This window comes from Rhyacophila brunnea, unplaced genomic scaffold (assembly GCF_057557595.1).
Source record: "Rhyacophila brunnea isolate RB1 unplaced genomic scaffold, BYU_Rbru_1.0 scaffold_4, whole genome shotgun sequence".
Classification (NCBI taxonomy): Eukaryota; Metazoa; Arthropoda; class Insecta; order Trichoptera; family Rhyacophilidae; genus Rhyacophila; species Rhyacophila brunnea.
The window spans coordinates 23,997,863-24,012,029 of record NW_028233068.1 but is presented as its reverse complement, the minus strand read 5'-3'; the positions used below and the strand labels follow the sequence as shown (position 1 = coordinate 24,012,029).

General features: G+C 28.1%; 2 protein-coding genes across 2 annotated transcripts in view; one reads left to right on the top strand and one right to left on the bottom strand.

Annotated features, from left to right (window-relative positions):
• The window catches only part of LOC147067118 (octopamine receptor beta-1R-like), a 317,969-nt gene that overhangs the window by 96,526 nt on the left and 207,276 nt on the right, over positions 1-14,167 (bottom strand). The window lies entirely within an intron of this gene.
• LOC147067121 (facilitated trehalose transporter Tret1-like) lies at positions 3,021-12,994 on the top strand. Its single transcript, XM_085954477.1, has 2 exons — positions 3,021-3,233; positions 10,984-12,994. Exons 1-2 carry the CDS (start codon positions 3,164-3,166, stop codon positions 12,351-12,353), a joined length of 1,440 nt encoding a protein of 479 aa, XP_085810603.1. The 5' UTR covers positions 3,021-3,163; the 3' UTR covers positions 12,354-12,994.

Genomic DNA, 14,167 nt, shown 5'->3' with positions numbered 1-14,167 from the left:
CGGGATTAGATTTAATAATATATTCTTTTTTTAAGAATACATTTGTGTATCGATTTATTCTGTAGCTACTTGTACGTTAATTTTGGCATTTTTTATACAAATAAAACGTGTTCCTAAAAATGATTCCATAGGAAATATGTATTTTTTTCTGGATTCTTAATTATGTTGGGTATATATTATTATCTGGTATTGAATAAATACTGAAACAACTGGACAAACATGTTTTTGCCAAACACGGGAACGGGATCGAAAATGATAATCCCGAAATCCCGGAATTTTGTTTTTATCCGTATTCATAAAACTTAGTAGGTATGTAGGTGATACATGATGGTATGTACCATAATATGTATGATTTTACAACCATATTATAGACTATAGACTATAGAGCATAAACAAAAGTGCAATATGGCAGAATTATATAAGTTTCAGTTGGTTGTTGGTATTATGTCAAGAGAAATTATTAATTGTTTAAGACTAGTTTGCACATAAACAGGAATCAGAAACATTTTAATCATTATAAACTTATGGCCATCGTTATTATAATTAACAAATTCAATATATTTTTAATCTATACAACTCATTGATATGTATACCACAGTTGGTTTGAAAATAACTTCGTAAAATACTAAATGCTGCAATTTGAAATTGTGACTTATTTATTTCTCAGATAACTATCATTAACAATATAAAACTAATAAATATATAGAAAAAGGACTGGAATAATATCCTTAAAATAATACTGTAAATGGGCATATATAAACGAGCAGGCAAAATAGTTTTTTATGGTAATAAATACTAAGAAAATACTTTATTTCCCAGATATGTTTTATACACGTGGGAAATAAAGTTTGTTGAATAAGTTTAAGAAAATATGCCTTTTTTCTGTTTTCCGGATTTAAAGGGGTGGGATGGAATGATATTTTATTATATTGTCGAAAGGACTGAATAGTTTTATCAAGTCTGACTCAAGCGTATAAAACTCTGAGATAGTTACACGTCACGTTACCTATCACTGAAAGAAAACTCAATAATATGACATAACTTACAGTGAACAATAGAAACATTGCGAGTTAAAATCATTTCTATATAATCTATATTAAAACTGAGGGCGCTTAGGAAAAATATATTGTATAAAATATTAAAATTATTGTAATTAGTACGAGTTACTTCCGTATTATAAAACAGTGTAATGCATCAATATTATCAGTAAATATTATCAAATCAGATTAGCGATCAGTTTAAAGATGGTATGCGTCAGTTGGTTAACATTGATAACAATTGAGTTTTTTTTTCAGGGTTAAAACATTGTGTCTTCACAGGGTTTATCCGAATCATTATATCCTGTTTGGGAACAATTAAATGATATTTTGATAAAATCAATTGAACATAATAAAATTATAATTAAAATTATCATTATAATGCATTTATTGTTAGAATACACAAATTTAAGACAAATAATGAAGGCCAAAAAAAGTATTTAATATGGTAAATCTATCGTTGATATCCGTGCATCTAATTTTAACTTACCCACTGATTTTAGGGTATAGGGCACAGGCCTCCATAGACTGGAGGTTGTATTGCGAGAAATGGATGTTAGCGACTTGCTCTACCAATTAATTCCAAACTCTGGGTCCAACACACAGATTAATAAAATAACATGTGATTTTTCCAGATCCAGGTAATAATACAATTTACTTATGATGTTGTAACTAACTTAATCTTACTGACAGCCGATGAAGGTGTATAGAGGTGCGGTATTTGTAGCCCACTAGATTCGATATATTTTTTAAATAATTACGTAATAGGTATTAATAATAAAGAATCTTTAGATAAGTAAAATTTATCATTTGATTGCATAATAAATACCTGTATAATAATATTACATGGTACTATACCGATTATTTCTGGGGATGGGGTGCATCCACAGCACCTATGAACGGCACGCTACTGGTACACATTGATTTTATTCTCCCATCAGAAAAAAATATTCACATACATATCGGAATGTTCTGGCAGGAGAATAAATACATAAGTGTGGGTGTAAGAAGGTATAATTCTCGAGTGTAGAGAAATATGGGATAAATTAAACACGTGTTAAAGAATATGTTATTTTCATTATTAGTAATATTTGGGGACATTCAGAAGGCTTTGCAATTATTAAGTTTTATGGCCTGACCGTCACTTATTCATAAAACAAAACTGACTTCAAAGTCTTGATCTATCAAGATTTTTCTGTCATATTGATCTGTTCTGTGGTTTAAATCAAGATGAGAGGTAGCTAAAGAAGATATTGAAAAAGGTCTTCATAGCATATACTCCATTAGGCAGTCTAAGTCTCGAGGATAAAAGATATCCAATCACCCAGGTAGTTCCTCTTCAATAGATCGAAAAAAAGAGAATTGGGGAGAATTTGGGAGATACTGAGTCGAAACCTATACAGTACCAATAAAGCTATGACAGTGGAGAGAGCTTGCGACAGACAAAGAGGAGTGAACACGTTTTCTGGAGGTGGCCAAAACTCACGTTGGGTTGTAATATAGGTACGTATAAATAAATTTGAAAATTACCTAGGTAATTTTAAATGACTTCACTGCAAAATTAAATTTTCAACTTTATTTATTTTTATTTTTGCCAGATATTTGAAGTGTGATAAAATTCAGACAAATAATAATTATAGAAATTATTGACATGTTATCCAAAAAAAATACACAAATATTTTTTTTACTCACATATAATCATCTACAAATGTACTTATAATTCAATAAGAAAGTTTTTTTTTAATTTTAAGCCCTATCATAATAATTATGTAGTACTTTGTTCTTGACTGATCTAAGATCTATTCAGGGATGCTGTTATAATGTTATGTAACAATTGTACGAATTGTTTGAAATTCCTAATAATTATTAACCACAAAGACGGTTCTAAAAACACCGGCATCAGTACAGCATCCTTAACGATGATTGGTATCAGGTATTTGTTTGTTTTTGTTGCTAAACCCGATCAGCCGATTGGTCGAATAATATTCGCGCGCGAATATTTTGTTTCTTTAAATATGGTTTAATGGCATTGAAATAATCAGTATGTGTTCGTACTCACCGGCGAAGTGAGTTGTGTAGTGAAAATTTCAAAGGCAACATTATTACTTAAAAAACTATTATTTAAAATGTCTAAAAGTACGGAGAAAATATTTCCCCCAAACAAAGCATGGCCGCAATATTTGGCAGTGATAAGCTGTGAGTTTAGCAATTATTAGAAATCAGTGTTACATTTTTTTGCAGTTTTGTAATATTTTTATTGCATCCCAAATTTGACCAATCATTATTAAACTATTGTACAAATTGTATGTGTATACTGTACGAGAAATTCGGTGATTTAACATTTTTTCAGTATAATATTATGTTATTCGTTATATAGACGTAGCAATAAATTTTATCTTATCTTTACGGGCATACAATAGAATCTGTTTAACTATAAAAAGTGATTTTCGTGTAAGGTCGATTTTAAAATATCTGTTTATTGTTATTGAAAAAAAAACATAATATGTTATTATTTGAAGGAAAAGTTGTACTATATCGTATTATTTTTTGCAAAATAATTAATATTATAGAAAAAGTAAATAACTGAATGAATAATAATTGATTTTATATAAAGTTAAAATATGGGTTTATCAACTACCTACATAGAGTTAACGTATTTTTTTCTATCAAAAAAATCTTATTTTTCGATCAGTCTTCATCGTAACTATTTAAAACTTAGATACAAAAAAAATATTCAGATAAGCAAATTTTACTATTAAAATGTATGGGTGTTTTGATAAGATAAATTTGTTTTCCGCAATAGATTTCCCGATTTTTCAAGCGTCTCCTACCAATTGAATTAGCTGTGTGACATCGATTGGCTAGTTAGCCATATAACATATCAATTTAGATTAAAATGTCACATGTTATGAATTATGATATTATTATAATACTAAAATTCCCGTTTTACGAAGCATATTATACAGTTTACTTGATATCATACACATTTTTCTCAATAACCTTTTTTTGCGTACCACAAAGACAAAAAAAATAAAGTTCAATCAACTGATTTAAAAATAAAAATAGGTAGATACATAATACAATGGATTAATAAAAAATATAGTCAATATGAGATAGACGCATCAGTTACCAATGTATTCAGAAGAAAAAACCAAATATCATGGTAGAACAGTTATTTCCCAGTTAATTACAACACATTGTATACACATAACTAAAATAATTGTACATAGTAAAACATATCACATTGCATTAAAAAAAAATACCATCATAGACTGGCGTTACTCGACGGGAGTTCATTTTTTAATAATACATGCTTTTACTTTAATTTAATAAAAACATTATATTTACATGAATAGGATATAAGTATTTATATCTAATATATTATGTTTATAAAATGAAAAGTTTATTTAAACGATATAAGATTATATTAAAAATAATCCTTGTACATAACTCATTTAAAAATCCATGTCATTGAATTCAATCCATTGTTTGTCGGTTCAGACAAATCGCGTTGTTTTAAGAGGTGTGATATATAGTTGTTTTAATACAATTTAAAATGTCCAACTGACATGAAGATAATAAAAAAAATTGTTTACATTTTTGAAAATGTTATTTCGAAAATCAATTTCACACGTCAAAGCGAAGGTGACCGACCAACTTTTGCTGAAATTTTTAATTATCACGGATATTTTTTTGGAAATAATTAAAATCAATCTCTGGAAACATTGATAGTCTTTCTGTTGCGGAATGACGCCAATAGTATGTATATAATATGTATGTATTAAATTGTAATAATATTATTGTAAAAATTAACTGCTTCTTAACTAGAAATAAACAAAATACTAAAGCACATTATTTTACGTACCTACCATTGTATTTTATACCAGCAATTTTATCCGAGCTTCATATAATATATATCATCATTCATACACCAATAGCATATAATTAAGATTAAATTGAATAGGATTACATATTATTATGTAATTATGTATGATATTCCAGGAATTTTAAATATTAATAATAATCGAATAACATTTTAAATAATATACTATATATTTATGTATTTTTATTATGCTGTGCTTGTGCTGATTTTACATAATACGTGTATTGATTTCTTTTAAATGACGATTGTTTCACCGTATAAAACGAGAGATTATTAGCTAAGAAACGAAATAATGAAAAAATGCACACCAATATTTAATTTATTTTCACATAAGTATTCTTAAAAACAAAATATCCAATATTTTACATATGCGTGGATTTTTCATAGGTCCAAAACTGCTATAGCCCAGGTTCTCCAAATCAGCAATCAGAAAAGCAGTGAGAATCATGAAAAGTAAATTAATCGACATAAATTAAACCACTATTGGTCAACACACCGACTACGCTCTTGTCCTCTTATTATCAGTAAAGGGTGAAATGTATTTATCACACCTAATTATATGTAGGTACCTATGTGATTTTTTAAATAACATAACAAAATGAATATTATAAAATAAAAAGAAGTGTTAATAATGCGTTTTGGGAACCCCGTCACATGCTTTATCTTTAAGATCTTTATGATTTTACTCTCATGACTACAATTATTTACAGATTATTATTATGCGAGAAATTGTTGCAAGTCACTCATAGTATTTGGGCCATGTTCTGGGCTAAACACGGATTGTAAAAATAATACATACATACTATACATATATACATATTCTTCTTAACATTACAAAATGACAAGAGCCTCTATAACAGTAGTAAAGTGAAACAATCACATAAACACCCGGGCTTTAAAAAAGTCACATTGATGTATTGTGACCTCACCGGACCGAACTCGGAACCCCCGGGTGAGAAGCCAGTGTCTTACGCACTGAATTATGAAGACCGTTAAATGTATGTGAATTTTCCATATGCGGGTTCGACCCCGTATCCCATGTCTTTAGAAGTCACTTGAAACTAATACTGCCACTTAGCCACCACGGGCGCTTTTATTCTTATATTTACTTAAAAACGGTAACGTTTATTTTGATATTGAGGAAGAAAAACGTCCCTGTTCAAGAACCTCAAAGACTGGTTTGAGGTCAGGGTTCCATCCCTATTTAGAACTGCGATAGACAGGGACAGAATGGCCAAACTCATCGCCGACGTCCAATAATGAATATGACAAAAAAGAAGAAGCATATATTTTTTTAATAGTCTATAGGTAATTATAATATCAAGGACGGTTTATTTTCTTGTGATTTTTTCGTGATACAAATACTGCTGTGCTGATTTTTTATAATTTATTAATATTTATATTAGTACTTATTTTGCAAATAATGTAAACCTAAAGCGATTGAATATAATTATGAGATGTCATGTATGTAACACATAATGGGTGTGATTTCCGAAAATGTTTATTTCGACATTAAAATTTGTTTTGTAGTAAATTATTCATTCAATTAAGTACATGGGCTATGACACTATAATAATAATAATAAAGCTTTTTAATACGTATAGTGTCTAATAAGTTACCTAATATACATATAAAATCGCCGATTTTAATATTATTATTATATAATATGTAAATTTCATTTTGATTCTAAAGTTTAACTAGATCTAAACGTCGAGAAAAGTAGATAATAGGTGAACCCAACATAATCAATAACAAAATGCAATGGGTAATAAATAATATGTATGCATAATAAAATAACCGTGAAAATCTCAAGCAATAATATTGACTCGATTTCAAATCAAGTTTACGTACGCCGAATTAGCATATTATTTGACACACTAAAATAATATCAACCATGAAAATATTCGCAATCTCTTTTAATATTTGTCTTACTTTGAGATAATACTTCATAATTATATGAAAAAAACGAGATTATTTGATTAAGATTGCGATTATATTTCTTTGTTTGATCTTCTCTCAAAATTTTATTACACATATAAGTAACACAGACTACGCTGAATGATATTTTTTGAAATCGTATATTAAAAAAGACATAGTTACATATTATCTGGATACGGAAGGTTATATACATAATAAACATAATATGAAGACTGTATTCGTACGTCTATGCGGAAGTAGAGTATTTTATTTATGTATAGCATATTATATTAACATAACGTAAAAACACATTTAATTAATGAAAACATAACATAAGTATTTATTACCTAATTATAAAAATGCATATGTTTATAAATATGTAATAAATAATATTAAACTTTTAGATTATTTTTAATTTTTTTAATTAAAAAAAAATATGTAAGGTACTTAAATCAAGATAAATATTTTTTAACAAATTATAGCAGAGATATTAAAAACCTCTGTTAAAAATCCTTCAAAATCAAAAAGAACGTCAAAAACAAACTTTTGGGCGATACCTTTTAGAATAATTTACACAGTAACACAGTTAGTAGGTGTTGCGTTAGTGAAAAGATAAGAAAAACACTACCTATTCTAACAATATACATACTTTTTAATGCATAGTAATTACTGATAAACATTAATACCATAACACAGTCAAGTTGAGTAGACAATGTACTTATCGATGTGTACATACATATATCTATACAAGTTCAATCTATTGAATATCTCTTAAAAATAATAACTAATATTTATAGAATTATTTAAATATGCATCATTATTTTATTACCATGGCTGTTAAATGATAGTACTGATTTAACCGTGGTAAGATTAATAATACGTTTATTACAATGTTTTCGCAACCTATAACGACATAATATCATGGAAATTTGAATAATATCTTAACTAAGAAGTGCTAAGTGATCCACTATTATTATCATTTTTTAAACAAACCTTTTTTATTCAATTACAAAATATATAAGAATATAGTATTCATTATTAGACCTATATAATTTAGAACATCCCAGATTTTTTTTTTCGATAAATATATACCGACAACCTTTGTTATCCGAATGATATGAAAGCACATATTATGTATCATCATCAGTTGTACCATTTGGAGAAACTATCTATCTAGTTTTTTTCCGCTATAAATATGTCAGTGATGTATTATGTAAAAATTCAGCACGTGTAGTGAAATTGTGTAACAATAATAAATTAATTACATCGTTTTAAACATTTTCAAATTATGATTTCAATTATTGAAAAAATCAATTATCCGAGCAATATTTTTTATCGTTTTTTCTAGTTGATCGAGATTGAACTATATTGTTATAAAAATATTTATATTATGTATAGGTATAAAATAAAGTCTAAATAGATACCATTCGCTCTTCTAATTAATTTAATCACAATTAAAATAAAATATTATTTCATTCGAATGCGAATGATTCATGCAGGTAAGAATATAATTTTCAATTATATTATATTGTGGCAACAATATGGTCAGAGCCATCTATCTGCGTGTATGGATAGTAAAATAAAATTATACAATCCGATATCCAATTATCCGGTAGTGTGTGGTGAAACATGGGTGGATTTTCATACTAAATGCATTATTAAAAAGCAATTATTATCAACTGCTGTCAATAAACATGTATCGTGGATATATTTATATTTACAAAAAGATAAGTATTATAGTTTATAAATGAATAGTATTTTACAGTTTGGTTAAACTTTTATTGCAAAAGCCCAATACCAAGACGAATTTCCAATTATATGAATACACATGTATTATGCACATTCTGCCTTATTATAGGCACACATCTACACAATTTAATAAGAATGGGTAAAATTAAATAAATATCAGTTATTTGGACGTGTGTTTACGTGGTTGAATTCCATTATAGTGACCTTGATATTTTTTTTTATTCATTGTACTATTTATAACGTAGAAATGTTATACTTAACTCAATTATTAACTGAAATATTTTAGAATTACCATATTTTTTTAAATAATACATTCGTTGGTGAACAGTTAAAACTTTGATGAGATAATTTTATGAAAATAGTTTTTTTTATATTTCTTAACCGAATAGTTTTGTATAATCCTCAAGCTCTATTTACCACAAAAATAAAATATAAATAATTATTGAAACTATCGATGTAACCTGTCCCATTTGAACAAGATCATAATAGGTATAGGTATGCAGGTAGTTATCTCATCGGAACTAATAAAACCACTTGATTATGACGAGCCCTCTCTACCTGTTATTTAGATGAATCAAGTTATTCAAATATTCTACCTTCACGTTTATTCTCATAAAGCAATTGTTGTTTCTTTAGTAAAATTTCAATATCGACACATTGGATGTTTTAACAGCTCAATGACGATACGTAGATTTATAACTTCATATAAATTTTAAATATATTGATCATTTTCTTTTCATATAATATAATATAGGTTTATAATATTATGTCCAATTTTTTGTATTATTGAAAAAGTATGGTAGGTACATAATTTAAACGAAGTATAATACATGTATTATCATATTTGGGCACCTTTTCGGTAACAAAGCCCAAAACTCTTGTAAAATCCAAGTTACTTAGATTATTATTTCTCGGCCTTCCCGAATAATCTCGCAAAACAACCGAAAGAGTTATCGTAAAACCCGACTCGTCATTTTAATGTATGTTTTGTTTTTTTGTTGTTTGTCTCCAATTTGCAATACTACCAAAAGAATTATACTAAGAGGTATAAATTATGTATGACAATTTTATAATAGGTATCTAGATAAATATATATGATTATAACTCTACACCAAAAATTATCGTTTCATAATCTGTCATTAAATGTTTACATTTTTCAGTAAGGAATTATGTAATTACATCATTCGGTTTTTTTTTATTACACAAAGACATTAAAATTCTTGTCAGTGTTAAATGGACGATTACATATAATGTTTTAGAAGTAGTGATTATTTAAATTGAATGTCATGTTGCTTTCAAGGACATTCAAAAAAACATTAAAAAATATACATACCAGTATTAATATACATATTTTTACTATATTAATTATTTAAACAATAGTTTTCATTGTTACCTTTTGCCTGACTTTCAATAAATAGGTTATGAGTACGTAAATAAGACCATAGTAGATACTCCGATTTTTCGTATGATACTGAGATTAGACGTAACTACAGATTACAGGATGTTGTAGGTTTTTTGATTGACACTCGCTTAATTGATACTTGATTGTTTGATGTCCAAACCTTCCCAGCATTGTTCATCAGACCTGTGATTTCCTGCAGTTAGTAGTAACGTCTAGTCATCACAATGTGCGGAGAGTCTTAAAGTAAAAGAGATACCTGTAGGTAGAGATAGAGATACTAAACAGGAAACATAAAGATACTGGTACTGGGTTACGTTCTGGGTGTAGTTTTAAGAATGGTCGAATGTGTGGAAAAATATGGTTTAAATAATGTTATTTTAAATATGTATGTCTGTATCATAATCTGCATAAAGTTTTTCACGTAAATGAAACTCGCATTAAGTCTGACCGCCATCAAGTCATAAACCAAAACTGAATTGAAAGTTTTCATTTAAGGGAACTGGCTTTCGCATTTTTATATTATTTATCTCTTCTATAGTACTAAGTAATAGGAATACTTTTTTATTATTAAATTGACGATCTATATTATTTCTTCATCACATTTTTTTCCTAAAAAAACAAAAATTAAAATATGTATAGGTAGGTAGGTACTTATATAATTGAATATAAAAAAATCATTTAAAATTAAAATATAATATAGTAATATAATAACCTACTTACTTCAAAAAAATATAACATCATTCGATATGTTTCGACAATTTAATAGTACCTACATTATTAATATTTCTTCGGCAGAACCTTTTCAATCTTAAAAACATCTTTGAAATTTCTCCGAATAAAATTAAACATACATAATAAATTGAATAATATCCAATAACGCAGGTATCATTAAATGCATACAAAATGGAAAAAAACAATGTGATATAATATTTTTTTCTGACTCAATGAACGATAATGTATTTCATAATAATAATACATTTTATTTTTATTTTCAGGCTACTTCTGCCAATTAACAACTGGAACAACGCTAGGATGGATCTCTCCGTCCCTAATAAAGCTTCAAGCGGAAGACTCGATGATCCCTACAACGTCCAGCCAAGGAGCCACCATGGCCTCCATCATGGCAGTCGGAGGAGTTATAGGACCGATTCTCTTTTCATACAAAGTCGACATCATCGGGAGAAAGTGGATGGCGTTCTTTGGAAACTTTTTTTGCATTATCTCTTGGCTAATTATGATATTCGCTTCAGAAGTCTGGCACTTGTATATCGGTAGAATATTCGTTGGCCTAGGAGTTGGTTATACTTTTGGACTGGTACCAATATATATAGGAGAAATAGCTGAAACTCATATTCGTGCTAATCTTAGTATTGTTGCTACGGTATTATTTGCAGGAGGGTCATTATTTTGTTATGCAGTTGGACCATATATCAGTTTTCAGATGCTGAATATTGTTTGTGTAATTTTTCCACTGCTCGGGTTTATTTTTCTTATATGGATGCCCGAGTCACCATATTACCTTGTGAGACAAGGCAAAAGAGATGAAGCAGAAAAGACTGTCATGTGGTTGAGAGGACAAGAAAAAGCGGAATACGTAAGAGAAGAAGTGGAAATGATTGAGAAATTTGTGGAAGCAAGTCCGAAACAATCGCTAAGAGAGACGTTTAAAGAATTGAAGATGAAGAGTAATAGAATCGCGTTGATAATAATGACATTTCTAATGTTAGCTCAACAGTTCAATGGAGCATCTGCTTTGAAAACATTCTTTCATTTGATTATTATCGAAACCGAGACACCATTAGATCCTGAAATAACTGTATTAGTAGTAGAACTTATTGGTTTATTAGTGACACTTTCTTCGTCGTTCTTTATAGAGCGATCTGGAAGAAAGCAACTGTGTTTAGTATCATGTTGGGGCGTTATACTTAGTTCATTTATAACAGGATTATACTTTATGCTGAAAAGTCAAAATGTCATCGGAAGTGACTCCTCCTGGATTGCGTTAGTCGGATTATTTAGTCTTCAAGTATTCCATTGTATCGGAATATCTCCAATACCAACAGTAATTGGAAGTGAAATGAGTTCGGCTAGTATCAGATCGTGGTACGGTGGATACAAAGCGATATCAATGTCAATATTCAATTCTATAAACGCTAAATTATTTCAAATACTCAAAGACAGCATTGGCACACAGTACGGATTTTGGATGGGTAGTGTGATTGTGATTATGTGCGTGATTGTCATTCACATAATGTTGCCAGAAACAAAGGGGAAGACTTTGGGAGAAATTCAAGAAATTCTAGCGGGAAAAAAGTCCAGTAAGAATGACGCAGAAAATAATGAAACTGCTCATTCTAAGCTTTAAAAATATTAAATGAATATCGTTTGATACCAAAGTGAAAACGACATTTAAGTGTTTGTTTAGTTTTGTAAACGCATCTGTGATTGAAGCTCTATAATTAAATATAAAAGTATTTTATCCAACTTGTTGATTACAAAGAGTTCTAACTAAAATCTAAATAACATTAATTTATGATACATATTTAGATTACGTATGCCCTAAACAAATGGTTGCTATTCAGCGCTTGAAATGGAAAATTTTCAAGCCGGGGCGGGGCGCTCGATAATTTTACGAAAATATTAACCTAGTTACGAGTATCTAAATTTATGTGTGTGTTATAAAAATAAGTGTGTTAAATTTTTTGTTACATGGCCTATTTAGTTCAGATGGATAATTTTTTTTTCACGAGACAGCGATACTTTTGGGGATCTTATTAAACGGAACGGCGCTCCGGTACGCTCATGTCCATTTCGACCCATGTATAAATAATACGTATGTGATAATAATTTGTGAAGATGACAGATAAAAAATGTGATTATATTACATACTGCTACATATAATAATTATATTAATTATTTAGATTTCTCTTATTGAGATTTTTTTATATGAAAGGTATTTAATTATATTTTAAGTTTTATTGTATATAAATCACTATTTCTAAAATGTAGTAATGGATATTTTATTAAAAGATATGTTTATGACATATTTATAATGTAAATTTACATCTAATTAATAAGTTTGCTTGATTTTAGGAAATATGTACCTACATACATTTAAGGATGTACCTACTGTTATAAAATTATATACGCTATGATAAAATTTGTAAAAATTATAAACAGTCTGTTTTAAAAGCTTTATAACAGATTTGTGTCACTTAGTTAGGCAGTAGCTAAATCAATATTGTTATACAAAAGTTTATCTTGTACAAACTTATATATTATTATAATAAATTGGTAGTCAACGAATAATATAGATCATAACCTTTTAGTAGGTACATATCTACTTTAAAAGTCTCATAATATCACCAGTAGGTATAATGTGGACTCATGTTACAATACATCGATTTTTTGTAAAATATGCGTATTTTCCAATAAAATAATATTTTCACAAAGCTTACAAATTAAACTACCCAATATCACTGTGTATGATTTTCGGGATAATATAATATTTGCCGTTCTTTTTGCTTGAGTTATTGCTAACGTGTTTTTAAAAGATTACTTTCATCAGTCAACTTTATAGATCTTATGACTGCTATATTATACAAAAACCTTATTTTTAATGTGGGAATAATACAGAAAAAATTATAATGCTTTTTACCATATGGTAAAATGAAGCCTCCAATGAAAGTATATGTATTTAGATTTTATAACCATTCATTATACCTATTAGTTTTATTATGTTAATCAACATGTGATTATGTTTATCAACATTATCTTTTGATGCATTAGCTATAACATATTTGCAATTTTGTGGTAAACTTACTCATGTTCTGATATGCTATTATACTTAGTTATTATACTAATTGCCCTGTAACTGTTTTGGACTTATCACAATATCGAAAGTCGATTAATATAAATAAAAAAGAATTCAAGTTATGCATATATTTTTATGTCTATATTTTATAAAATAAACGATATTTTTGATAATAAAATGACATTAAAATTAAGTATTATAAAAAAATCCTTCATACAATATTCCTTTCGAATCATAAAAAAAATATTAATGTATTTAGAAATTTACGTAGGTATTAATTTTATTATTCAAACACTTTTAAATCTAAATTTTCAGTAAAATGTATTTAATAAACTTTTTTCTTATTGTCAGTAATGGAGTTCTAG